A 12,402-nucleotide genomic window follows, 5' to 3' on the forward strand; every position below is an offset into this window, starting at 1 on the left:
GGATGAAGGACAGCCTTTTCAACACATGGTGCTGGAGCAACTGAATATTCATTCATAAGCAAATACATGAACCTTGATCTAAATCACCAATACAAAAATTAATTCACAATGGATCATGGATTTAAATGTAAAAGATTGAGGTAAAAAATTAAGACTTTTTGAAGTAAATATAGGAGAAAATCTATGCGATGTAGGGCTAAATAGAGTTCTTAGACCAAAAGCATGATCCGCAAAAGAAAAAATGGATCAACTAGTCTTCATTAAAAAGGGAGAGAAACTGAATTCTCATGATTAAAAAAGAAAAGAATTCTCATGATTTCTTGAATCTTCAGGAAAAGCAGATACCCACAGAAGAAAAAAATTCTTCATGGCACTGACTTCTCATCAACAAAATTATATGACAGAACACAACTGAGGTATATTTGCAGAGATCTAAGAAAAAAAGATTGGGCCTCTAAAATTCTAAATCTAAGTGTGAGGAAAACAAAAACGATCTTTTCGATATGTAATAACTCAAAAAAATGCAACATTTTATCTGAAAAAAAATTACTTGCAAAGGTTCTAGACACATGAAAAATAACAAAATAGCATGACCAAATTTACATAAATAAAAAGATGACAAAGAATAAATTGTCTAGATAATTACTGACAAAATGATTTTGAACTTCAATAAAATAAATTATTTTTAAATAGAAGATATGTATTTTAAAAGTTAATGTTATTATTTAAGTGGGAGGGGCTTAAGGTAATGTTAATATATGCTATTCATTCTTGTCAGAAAGAGAAACATATTTGCTAAATAATATAGCTGCTAGCAAAAAATGAGGATATAGAACTTTCAGCTTATTAAAAGAAAAATAAAGCGAAAGGGAAAAAAATAGTAAATGTGTCCATAATATCTCAGGGATGTAGTACTATGGTTGAACATTGAGTGATGTGATTAGAAGACTTTCATTTTCACTATAAAGTATAAATATTTTTACAGTAATTATATCAGTTTTTAAAAGTATCATTAAAAGCCATCAAGTAAGCAAAACAAATATAAATTTAAAAAGTATACATCAAATCTTACTTACTTAGTTTCTCCATCTGATACACCAACAACTCTAGCTTCTTCAAGATGAGGCCAATTAACAAAGACAGACTTTCCAAGCACTGATGAAGCTATATTTTCTACACTCTTAAAGTAAAAGCAGAAAAGTTCACTCATGTTTCAGGTCCAACAAATAAGTTTACAAAAGCAAAATTAATTAAAAGTTGGCTTGCATTTATAAAGGTCTTTAAAATCAATAAAAATCTCACTTTAAAAATTAAAACAGATATAAAATACCGTTTGCTCATTCAAGCCATTTATTTCCTGCTCTTCTGTATTTCCATACAGTTCCTGCTCTTTTCAACTTCACTCTCTAATTATTCCACTCACTTGAATTCAGTTAGTTTTCTTAATTTGTCTTCTCTAGGTTTTACCTTTACTGTTAACTACTCTTTTTCTTTCTAGGATGTTTCCCAGGATTTTTGTTTATAGAGTTTTAATTTTTTCTCCCCCTTTAATTTAAAATTTTAAAAAATATTTTATTTATTTATTTGAGGGAGAGAGCACAAGCCAGGGGAAGGGACAGGGGGAGAGGGAGAAGCCGACTCCCTGCTGAGCAGAGGACTGGACTCAGGGCTCAATCCCAGGACCCTGAGATCATGACCTGAGCCAAAGGCAGATGCTTAACCAACTGAGCCACCCAGGTGCCCCTTCTTTCCTTTATTTTAAAGTATATTTTTCAGTTGTTTTTACCTATCTCTCTTTAGCTTTTATTTTAGTAGGAATCTGTTAAAGTTGACAAGTTTACCTTCCCCTCTGCCAGTCGCTTCTTACTAGAGAGGCACCATGACCAACTTAAAGCACTATTCTGCAGTATAAACATTATGACACCAGGAGTCTGCCTCATTTTCTCAACAGCAATGGCGCTTGTTAGTAAAGGGCGGCCCACTGACTTGAATCCTGAATGAAATTACTTGGTGAGAAGACAATTTCAGTGAGATTAAACTGAAGAGCACTGACCTTTAACATATCACTATCCATAATAGCAAACATTACTAAAAATAATGTCTATAGAAACCTAGGTTTAGTTCTGTTGCTAACTCAATTTACGTTTCTTAATTTGTAAAATTAATGAGTTAGAATAGATGCCTTACAAAATTCAACCCAGTTGTAAAGTTCTATGATTCTATTATTCTCATAGAAACTGAGAGAGATGACAAGAATAGCAGAAATGTCTAGAAAAGGGCTATCATTCATTGCTTCATATCACATAATCAGGTAACAGAATCTAAGAAATCTGACTTCATTTCAATTTGTAGTTGGTATAAGGAAATAAGAAGCCTAGACTTACGACTAGGAATCATGGGTCCAAATTTGCATTCTACCTCTTTCAGGTACAGAATCCAGCTATACATACAGGCAAATCATTTAAATCCCACTGAGGCAGTTTTCTTTTATGAGAATAAGAAATAATATCTACCTCACAGTCTTTATTTGGTGACAAATATACACAAAAGTTTTTATGAACGGTAAAATGCTATATAAATATTCTGTATGAAATATCTTACGTAAAAATTCTAGGTTTTTTTTTTTTTAAGATTTTATTTATTTATTCATGAGAGACACAGAGAGAGAGAGAGAGGGAGAGACACAGGCAGAGGGAGAAGCAGGCTCCATGCAGGGAGCCCGATGTGGGACTTGATCCTGGGTCTCCAGGATCACGTGCTGGGCTGAGAGCAGCACTAAACTGCTAGGCCACCCAGGCTGCCCAAAAATTCTAGTTTTAAAAGGAAATACTATCAATATTATTGGTTAAACAACAAGTTCGTGGCAGCAAGTGAATTTTAAAAACAAATTTTCATTCAATTCTTTTATTTTAATTAGCAAATATTTCTTTAAAAATTACAGATGACTATTTTTAGACTTTTGCAGTAACTTTTAATTATACTTAGACATTTCTTAATGTGAACATATAAAACCAAAGAATGACTATTCTTTTTTTTTTTTTTAAGATTTTATTTATTCATGAGAGGCACAGAGAGAGGCAGAGACATAGGCAGAGGGAGAAGCAGGCTCCACGCTGGGAACCCCACATGGGACTCAATCCCAGGTCTCCAGGATCACACCCTGGGCTAAAGGCGGCACTAAACCACTGAGCCACCCAGGCTGCCCAAGAATGACTATTCTGATAAATAACACAAGTTTCAACATTAGAACTAGGATCCCATAATTATTCTTTTCCCTTCTATACATCTATTTCTTCTTTTATTCTCCCACTCTTTTAGTTTTTGAAGCAAAAGTTGTCATTTCTCAGATTAATCCTCAGATTAAGCCTAATACTAGACCTTCAATAACATGCATGAGGTCTTATTATAAATATCCCTTTCCTGTAGTGTCTTTTAAGACCTCCTGCCTCCATTAGCTCTACCTCTCTCTTTTTGCATGGATTTAGCAGTTAAACAGTTTCTTCTCTACCTACAGTTGTGTTTCTAGACTTCTTTTCAAAGATAATCTTCTTAATCAAGGGCTTACTCCCTGCTACCTCTACTTTCCCTCTACCTTGTCCCCCCACTAGTCCTTAGGAGTTAGGAATGCAGTCTACTGGAATGAAATCCTCAAAGGCCAATAATGATGCCTGAAGGACAAATTCATAGATCTTGTTTTAGTTTTTATTCTTTTGGACTGTATGTAGTTTCTACTCCATGCTTCTGTGATTTATTCAACTTGGAAATCATTCTCTCTCACCTCTCTGAACACTACTGTCATTTTCACTGGTTCCTTTTCTACCCTTTATAACTATGGGTATTTCTTTGTGTGAGATCTTGAACTCTGAGAGTCCATTTTCTTCAGGAAAATGAGCCGTAAGGCCTCAGCCATCACCTCCTTGCTAATTACTCATATATATCCCTATCTTCCTTCCAAGCTCTAGCTTCAGGTATTAATTGTGTATAAGCAGCCTTTCTCTACTGAGGTTTTTCATTTGAGCCATGGAACACAAAAAATAATTTGACTATTTTTACAATTCTCCCAAGGATGGTACTCAATCAGTCCCACAATAGATGTATAGAAGATAAATAATCTACTACATTCAAATGGATAACTTAGGGCATTAGGGCTTAAATCTCTTGTGGAACTCTTGTTGAGAAAGGTTGGCAGGGCAGTGACCAGTTAAACATTCTAGCATTGCCTTAAAATTCAATCACTCCCTCAAGCCAGTGACTTTCCCACTTTAACTTCCTTATTCCAATAAACAGCAATTATTTTCTAATTAATAACTAGGCTAGATATCTCAGAATCATATTTAATATTTTCTTCCTCTTTTCATTCTCTATATTTGAACAAATGATGAAGCTTGTCAATTTTATCAGTCTAATTCATCCAAATATATTACTATTTCCAGTTTTTGTCCTTATCACCTAACACTTCTGTAACCACAACCTCTGAACTTGCAGGCTTTTCCATTTTCTTCCATTTCTCTGTAGTGCAATTTAGTCTATTATACTGCCACCAAATTAATCCTTATGGAAATATGATTTCAAAATAACAGTTATGGGGAAAAAAGTCCAAACTCCTTAGCCTGGTATTCAAGGTCCTCCATAATCTGGCCTCAATCTGTTTTTTCAACCTTATCTTCTACTACTTCCCAACACAAGTCCTCTGCTTCAGTCAGGTTTATCTATTCCTTCTCCTCAAATACATCACATTTATTCTAAAAAAAGAAAAAGTATTAAGAAAAATTTCAGATATACAATAAAGGTTAAGAAGAATAAGATAATGTATCACACATTTTTTTCCAGCTCATGTTATTCCTTTCACCTAGAATACCCTTCCCCTCCTTTTCTTCTCTCTGTGATGGTCTTTCTTAGCACCCAGCTCAAGCTTAGTCTCATTTATCTTGATCTTTAGCTCACATAGCTTATCACCTTTTCAAAACTCATGGAGTTCTTTTTTGCTTATTACATCACAATTGTACATTGCCTTTAAAATTTGTGTAAATGTTTCTTTATCCTTATTTACTATGAACTTTTGGAGTAACTGCATGTTATACCTCTTTGATAAACACACTGCAGCCAGAACAGTTTTATGCATAATAAGCACCTAATAAATATGTAATAAAGAAAATACTTACAAGTTCATCTGATTCTGCATTCACTAAAATTTCTAACATCATGTTTTCTCCACGACTGCTTTGCTGGAATACTTGAACCCCACTTTTCTTCAAAAAAAACTTTAAAAGAATTCAGATAATTTAATTTTAATCCTTTTTCCATAATCATGTTACATTCAATAAGGTGAAAAAATTCTGAACTAAACAGCCACTGACTTTGTGTTTGATGTGTTTCAAGGTAGGAAATCCACAGAAATACAATGCCTTCTGGTCAACCCTGGTTATTTTGTTCTTGCTTATGTCTACACGCCAAGCATCTAATGATATTATTTTATACCTAGAAAATAAATCAAGGTATTTAATTTAAAATTTATACATTAAAAGCAATCACAGTTTTTCAGTATTCTCTTGAATATTTTGCAAGAGTCATTCTTGCTTTTTTTTTTTTTTTTCATTCTTGCTTTTAAGCAAGGGAATGATAATTTGTCTTTTGCAACAAAGAAAAAATAGAGTGGGACAACCCAGATTCACGGTTATTATTGATCTAGATGTAACTATGCCTATAGGTTACTGAACTTTTCCCCATTAACTTAAAATAAAACTATACATATTTATTAAATTTAGAAGTAAAGGAACATACAAAACATGTTACAAGTCTCCACGTTCTAAAACTATGGAAAACCAACATCATCTAATGTCTGTTCTACCTTTCTCTGCTTTAACAGAAGGAAAAAGGATAACTGGGAGATATTCACTTTAGGTGCCATCTCAGTAGATTATTTGCAGGGAAAAAGACAAGAAAAAAACAAAACAAAACTAAGGACATTTTAATGAGGAATAGAAAGGAGACATGCGCTTGAGGATCTTTGAGGAAGAAAATATAGGAACTTTTTAATTTTTTTTCTTCTTTCTAGTTGGGTGGTTGGGAATATAAAAGGCAAAGTCATAGCACATCAAATAATTCTGGAAGCAGACACTGACAATGGAAACAAAAATTCATACATCCTCTTGGGGGGGCAGGTAGAGATATACACTAGGGAGGAAAATAAATAAATAAACAAAAAACCAACTTTAACAGAAAACAAAGAGAGAAGCAGAATCTAACCAAAGCAGAGAACTACAAAAACAACTGTGAGAGGGAGATGCTATGGTCTTTAGCAAGTTGGATGTAAGTCATTATCAACTGACTATACCTATCATAAATTATTTGTTAATTCTTCAAATTGATACTCAAGATATTCGAATCCTCTGCCCCTACCCTCCCCACCAGGGAGAGCTCCCTGCTGTTGTTGAAAAATTACCAAATAACATTACCTTGTGCAACAACGTTCTATGGCAGGGAACTTTTCTGGCCATGGTGAGGGGTAAGTGAACTCTGTATCTCTATCATACCAGCACATTAGGCACTCACTATGTTGGTTTCTTTTCCTTTCTTCCTTTTTGAGGGAGTGGTTACATGCTTCCATGGCTTCCAATAATCGCTTCTGAATTTAAAGATTAAAGAGGTTGGTTAAAAGTATAAAAATTCTGTAATATCAACATATGCAATAGATCTTTTCCCTCAGTACACAGAATCATTATTTGTGTTCTTGAAAAACAAAAATCTTAAGTAATGGAATTCCTTTTCATTTTATTACATGAAAAACTGTTTCAAAGGGCCCCAGAATATTGCTTGTCACTCTCAACCTAATATTCCAACAACAGACACTAAGTGTGAATAAGAATAGCAGAGAATCAAACTTTAAATTTGAACTTAACCACAGTTATTATAATCTATCATAACTCATAAAACATTAATCTCTTGCTTTATAAATTCTGCCATGGTATAGAAAATGTTTCTCTCTCCAAATTATCTTACATAATTCCAGTTAAAATAAAAATGGTTTAAAAAAACTTTTTTAAAGGACAAAATTATCTTGGTGTTCTTATGGAAGAATGAACGTGCAAACTGTAAAAACTGGGGACCTGTCTTACCAGATCCTAACTTTTAATAAAGCTACTACTGTAATAAACAACACTTTAATATTGACATCACAAGAAGCCCATAGACCAGAAGAATGAATAAAGAGGTCAAAACAAATCTAAATCTTTATCATACATAGTATTTCAAATATTTAAAAAATGGTGTTGTCATAACTACCTATCCAGCTAGAAAAAGCACATATACTTCCCAACTTCATACCACATCTGAAAATATTTATCCAGTAATAAGATAATAAAAGTATTAGAAGAAAATCTAGGAGTATCAGTAAGTAGGAGTGATAAACTCTTATTTAAGTAAGAGTGGAAAAAAGCCTAAGAGTCTTGAGGGAAAAGACATTTTTAAATAACAGAAAATGTATATGACAGAAGATTCATCAACAAAACAAGAGACAAATGCCATGCTGGGAAAGAATATTCATAACATACAAAGAACTGACAAAAATCAAGAAAGGAAAATGGGGGAAAGGACATAAACAGGTAATTTACAGAAATTACCTGTAGGGTAATTTAAAAGAGTAAACACACACATAAAAATATACTCAAATTAGGGATTAGAGAAAAACAAATTTGAAAAATAACAAAATGGCACCCATCATCAATAGATTGGCCAAAAATAAGTGAAGCAATAATATTCAGGTCTGGAGATACAGAGAAGTAGGCACTAAATACTGAGTGAATTAGACTAGTCTTTTTCTTTTTTATTTATTTAGTTTATTTATTTATTTTTAAAGATTTTATTTATTCATGGGAGACACAGAGAGAGAGAGGCAGAGACACAGGCAGAGGGAGGAGCAGGCTCCATGCAGGGAGCCTGATATGGGACTTGATCCCGGGTCTCCAACATCATGCCCTGGGCTGAAGGCGATGCTAAACCACTGAGCCACCCAGGCTGCCCCTAGACTAGTCTTTTTGAAAAAGAATATTCACTAAACATAAAAATACATATTCCCATTAACCAAGCAATCCTGCTTTTAGGAGTCTATCTTAAAAAAACAAAATCTTCTATTACCTAAGATTCCATAAGCAAACAAAAAGAACACACGAATACACAACTAGTTTATCATAGCATTATGTACACTGGCATAAAACACGAAGATTCACAAGAAGCTGCAAAATATGTACAGTGTTCTCATGTACCCTTCACCCAGCTTTCCCCAATGATAACATCTTACACAAAGCATCAGTATATTATCAAACCAGGAAACTGACATGAGTACAACACTATTAACTATAGACTTATTCAGATTTCACTGATTTTTATATGTGATGTTTTGTGTACAGTGCTATGAAATTTTTATCATATGTATAGATTCATATAGCTACCACTAAAACTGGAATACAGAACTGTTACATCATCATGAAGAAATTCCTTGTTATCCTCCACCCCCCCCCCCCGCCTTTTTTTTAAAGATTTTATTTATTTATCTGGGGGAGAGAGAGAGAGAGAGAGAGAAAGAGAGAATGAGCAAGGGGGAGGGGCAGAGGGAGAAGCTGACTCCACACTGAGCAGGGAGCCTGATGTGGGGCTTGATTCCAGGATCCTGGGATCATGACCTGAGCTGAAGGCAGACACACTTACCCGACTGAGCCACCCACTTGACCCATTTGTTAACCCTTTATAATCATACCATATCCCCAACTTTAACACCTAGCAACCACTCCATGTTTTATATCACAGTAATTTTGTCATTTCAAGATTATATCTATGAAACAATTTAATATATAACCTTCTGAGACTTTTTCACTCACTGACTTTTTTCACTCAATTGAATTGTTTTCATCCAAGTTGTTTATATTCATAGCTCTTTATATTGCTGAGTAGTATTCTACTACACAGACATACTACAATTTGTTTATACATTCACTCAATTAAAGGGCATTTGAATTTTTTCCAGTTTGGGGTTATTACAAATAAATTGCTCTGGACATCTGTGTGCTTTGTGTGGACATAGTTTTTATTTCTCTAGGGTGAATATCTAAGAGTGTGACTGCTGGGTTGTACAGTAAATGTATGTTTAACTTATAAGAAACTGCTGAATTATTTTCCAGAGTGGCCTTATAGACTTTTAGTCCAATAATTATCTATGCCATTTTTCAAAATATTTGGAAAAAAGTAGCAAAATCTGGAAAAGATTATAGAATAAAACAGATAATATTATATCATAATTTCTTGATTCTAAGATGATATTGATTCTATAAGTCAGTACAATAAAATTAATAACAATTTTTCAGGAATAAACAATAAATTGAATTTCCATAATTACTGTTTACTGATAATGGCATTTATTTACATCCTATTTTCTTCTCCAATCTCACATTCAAAGTTTGAGTCTAATTCTTCTTTAAGACACAAAAAGTTTTTAAAAATATATGTATATATATTAGGGCTCCTGGGTGGCTCGGTCAGTTAAGCGTCCAACTCTTGATGTTTGCTCAGGGTTGGGATTTCGAAATTGTTATGGATCAGTGATTGTGCAACTGCATCCTGCTCTTTTTTTGATAGGAGCTGCTTATTGAGGTTATCCTGTCATGGTCTCTCCATCATAAAATTGGGAATGTTGGGAGTGTTGATAATTTGTTTTTTTTAAATTCACAGGTCTTTGAGTCAGGGGAGCTGTCCTTGAGGAGCTGCATTTGTGGAGGTTAATTCACATCTAGACTCAATTTAAAGATAAAATTCTAGACTTTGAGCCTGATGTATAATGAGATGAAACTTTTGGGAGAGGTTAGTGTGTTTTCTATTTGGAGTTGGAATATAAATTTTAGCCAAAGAGGGCAGACTGTAGTAGATGGTTTGCAAAGATAGCCATAATAATTCCTTCTACATCCATATGTAAGTTCCTTTAAATGTAAGAAAATGGTCTATTTCCCTACTCCTTAAATCCAAGTTGATCTTACAACTTGCTTTATTCAAAATAATGTAGTAAAAGTGATACTATGCAAATTCCAAAGCTCAAGAGACCTTGTACCTTCTGTTCTCACCTTCCTGGAACCCAAGATCACTGTGAGAACAGCCCTGAGTTAGCCTCCTGGAGGGTGAGTGATCATCACATAGAGGGCTCTGACTACAATTAAGACCAACCATCGGGGCAGCCCCGGTGGCGCAGCGGTTTAGCGCCACCTGCAGCCCAGGGCGTGATCCTGGAGACCCTGGATCGAGTCCCGCGTCGGGCTCTCTGTATGATGCCTGCTTCTCCCTCTGCCTGTGTCTCTGCCTCTCTCTTTCTGTCTCTATGAATAAATAAATAAAATCTTTAAAAAAAAAAAAAGACCAACCATTGATCATATCAGTGAGATTATCTCAGACAACCAACTCCACTGGAGAGCAAGGTTAAGAATAAAGGCAAAGGTGAGAGTATGCATGCCAAGCAGCTCAAATCTGCTGGTAAATTCTTTCTAGTACCAGTTACTGTAGTAATTCTTCATGAGGTACAAATGGGTCCTATCAATCTCTCAGTTCGGAAAACTCTATCATCTATTCCTATTTAGTAATTTCCACCACCATATACTTTGACTGACTATCCTGTAACAGGAATTTTTCTTTCCACATCTTATGTACCTACTTTGAGATAACTTTTTGTGTAGATTCTGAGCTTTCGTTTCCAAAAAATATAGAAGAATATGGTAATTTTGCCAGTTACAAGTTTCATTTCAGTGGTAATATGATAATGAAATTTTGTTGAAGACGTTTAAAATCTCACTGAGGTGTCCAACCTTAAGTTAAAATTCAATCACAATGAACTAAAGTGATAATTGGATAAACAACTATCTCAATGGAACTAAGTTTGTATGCATGCAGACTATAATGATTATGTCACAACATAATCCTGTCTGGCGGGGCTATATGTTTCGTATATATCGAACATTCTTGTTTAAAAATTAATAAGAAATGGGTAGGAAATATCAGAAAGGGAGACAGAACATAGAGACTCCTAACTCTGGGAAACGAATTAGGGGTGGTGGAAGGGGAGGAGGGCGGGGGGTGGGGTGAATGGGTGATGGGCACTGAGTGAGGGGGCACTTGACAGGATGAGCACTGGGTGTTATTCTGTATGTTGGGCAAATTGAACACCAATAAAAAATAAATTTATTATTAAAAAAATAAAATAAAAATTAATAAGAGGTGAATAAACACTTGTTTCCTCTACTTCATAATTATGTCAGATTTTTTTTTTTTGAGAGGGCACTTTTTTTGAGGCATAATTTACATTCCGAGCTTTTGGTTCCATTGATTTTTCTCTATTGTTTGTTCATTTTCTATGGATTTCTGTTCCTATCATTATTTCCTTCATTCTGCTTAGTTTGGGTTTAATTTCTCTTGCTTTTTTTTAGCTTCTTGTAGGAAGCTTAGATAATTTATTGTAAACCTTTTTCTTGTTCAGTATAAACAAGTAGAAACTTAAGCATCCCTTGAAGCACTGCTTTAGCATTATCACACAGATTATGTTGTATTTTTATTATCATTTAGATAACAATATTTTTGAATTTCCCTTTTAAGTTTTTTTCTCCTTTCAATTCTGACAGCTTTTGCTTTTCATATTTGAAGCTCTATTATAAGGTATATATACATTATGATTTTTATGTCTTCTGATGAAATGACTTGACTTTTTTTTTTAAGTAATCTGTTTCCAATATGGGGCTCGAAATCACAACCCAAAGATCAAGAGTTGCAAGCTCTACGGACTGAGTCAGCCAGGTGTTCCAAACTGACTCGAGTTTTTAATTAATATGAAATATTCCACTTGATCACTAGTAATACTCCTTGTCTTGAAGTCTATTTTGTCTAATATTAGTAAAACCACTCTAGCTTTCTTATAATTAGCATATCTATAAAGTTTTGATGCAAAATGAAGAGAATAGTTAAACCTCATTAATAAAATATAAATGGTGATTAAAACCCATTGCTCATTCATTAACTTATGTGAAACCTCTGATTCAGAATATATGTGTATAGGGGCGCCTGGGTGGCTCAGTGGTTGAGCATCTGCCTGTGGCTCAGGTCATGATCCCAAGGTCCTGGGACTGAGTCCTGCATTAGACTTGCTGCAGGAGCCTGCTTCTCCCTCTGCGTATTTCTCTGCTTCTCTCTTTTGTCTCTCATGAATAAATAAAATCTTTTTTTAAAAAAAGAGAATACATGTGTACAAATAAAAAGATATTCAACATCACTCATCATCAGAGAAATACAAATCAAATTACAATGAAGGGTGCCTGGGTGGCTCTACAATGGCTACAAACTGGCTACAAAATGGCTATAACTACAATGGCTAAAATTGCT

At 34.3% G+C, this 12,402-nt stretch overlaps 1 protein-coding gene across 4 annotated transcripts in view; it reads right to left on the reverse strand.

Annotated features, from left to right (window-relative positions):
• The window catches only part of XRN1 (5'-3' exoribonuclease 1), a 102,077-nt gene that overhangs the window by 57,570 nt on the left and 32,105 nt on the right, over positions 1 to 12,402 (reverse strand). For all 4 annotated transcript variants that reach the window (XR_005984590.1, XM_041734195.1, XM_041734194.1 and 1 more), the window contains exons 16-19: positions 6,456 to 6,625; positions 5,358 to 5,478; positions 5,163 to 5,261; positions 1,077 to 1,180 (exon numbers count right to left, since the gene is read on the reverse strand). Coding sequence is in view for 3 of the 4 variants with exons in the window: in XM_041734195.1 (XP_041590129.1) it covers positions 1,077 to 1,180; positions 5,163 to 5,261; positions 5,358 to 5,478; positions 6,456 to 6,625 (494 nt within the window). In the remaining variant the exon portion in view is untranslated. The remainder of the gene's footprint in view (positions 1 to 1,076; positions 1,181 to 5,162; positions 5,262 to 5,357; positions 5,479 to 6,455; positions 6,626 to 12,402) is intronic.

The sequence above is a fragment of the Vulpes lagopus genome, chromosome 19, assembly GCF_018345385.1.
Source record: "Vulpes lagopus strain Blue_001 chromosome 19, ASM1834538v1, whole genome shotgun sequence".
In the NCBI taxonomy this organism is placed as follows: Eukaryota; Metazoa; Chordata; class Mammalia; order Carnivora; family Canidae; genus Vulpes; species Vulpes lagopus.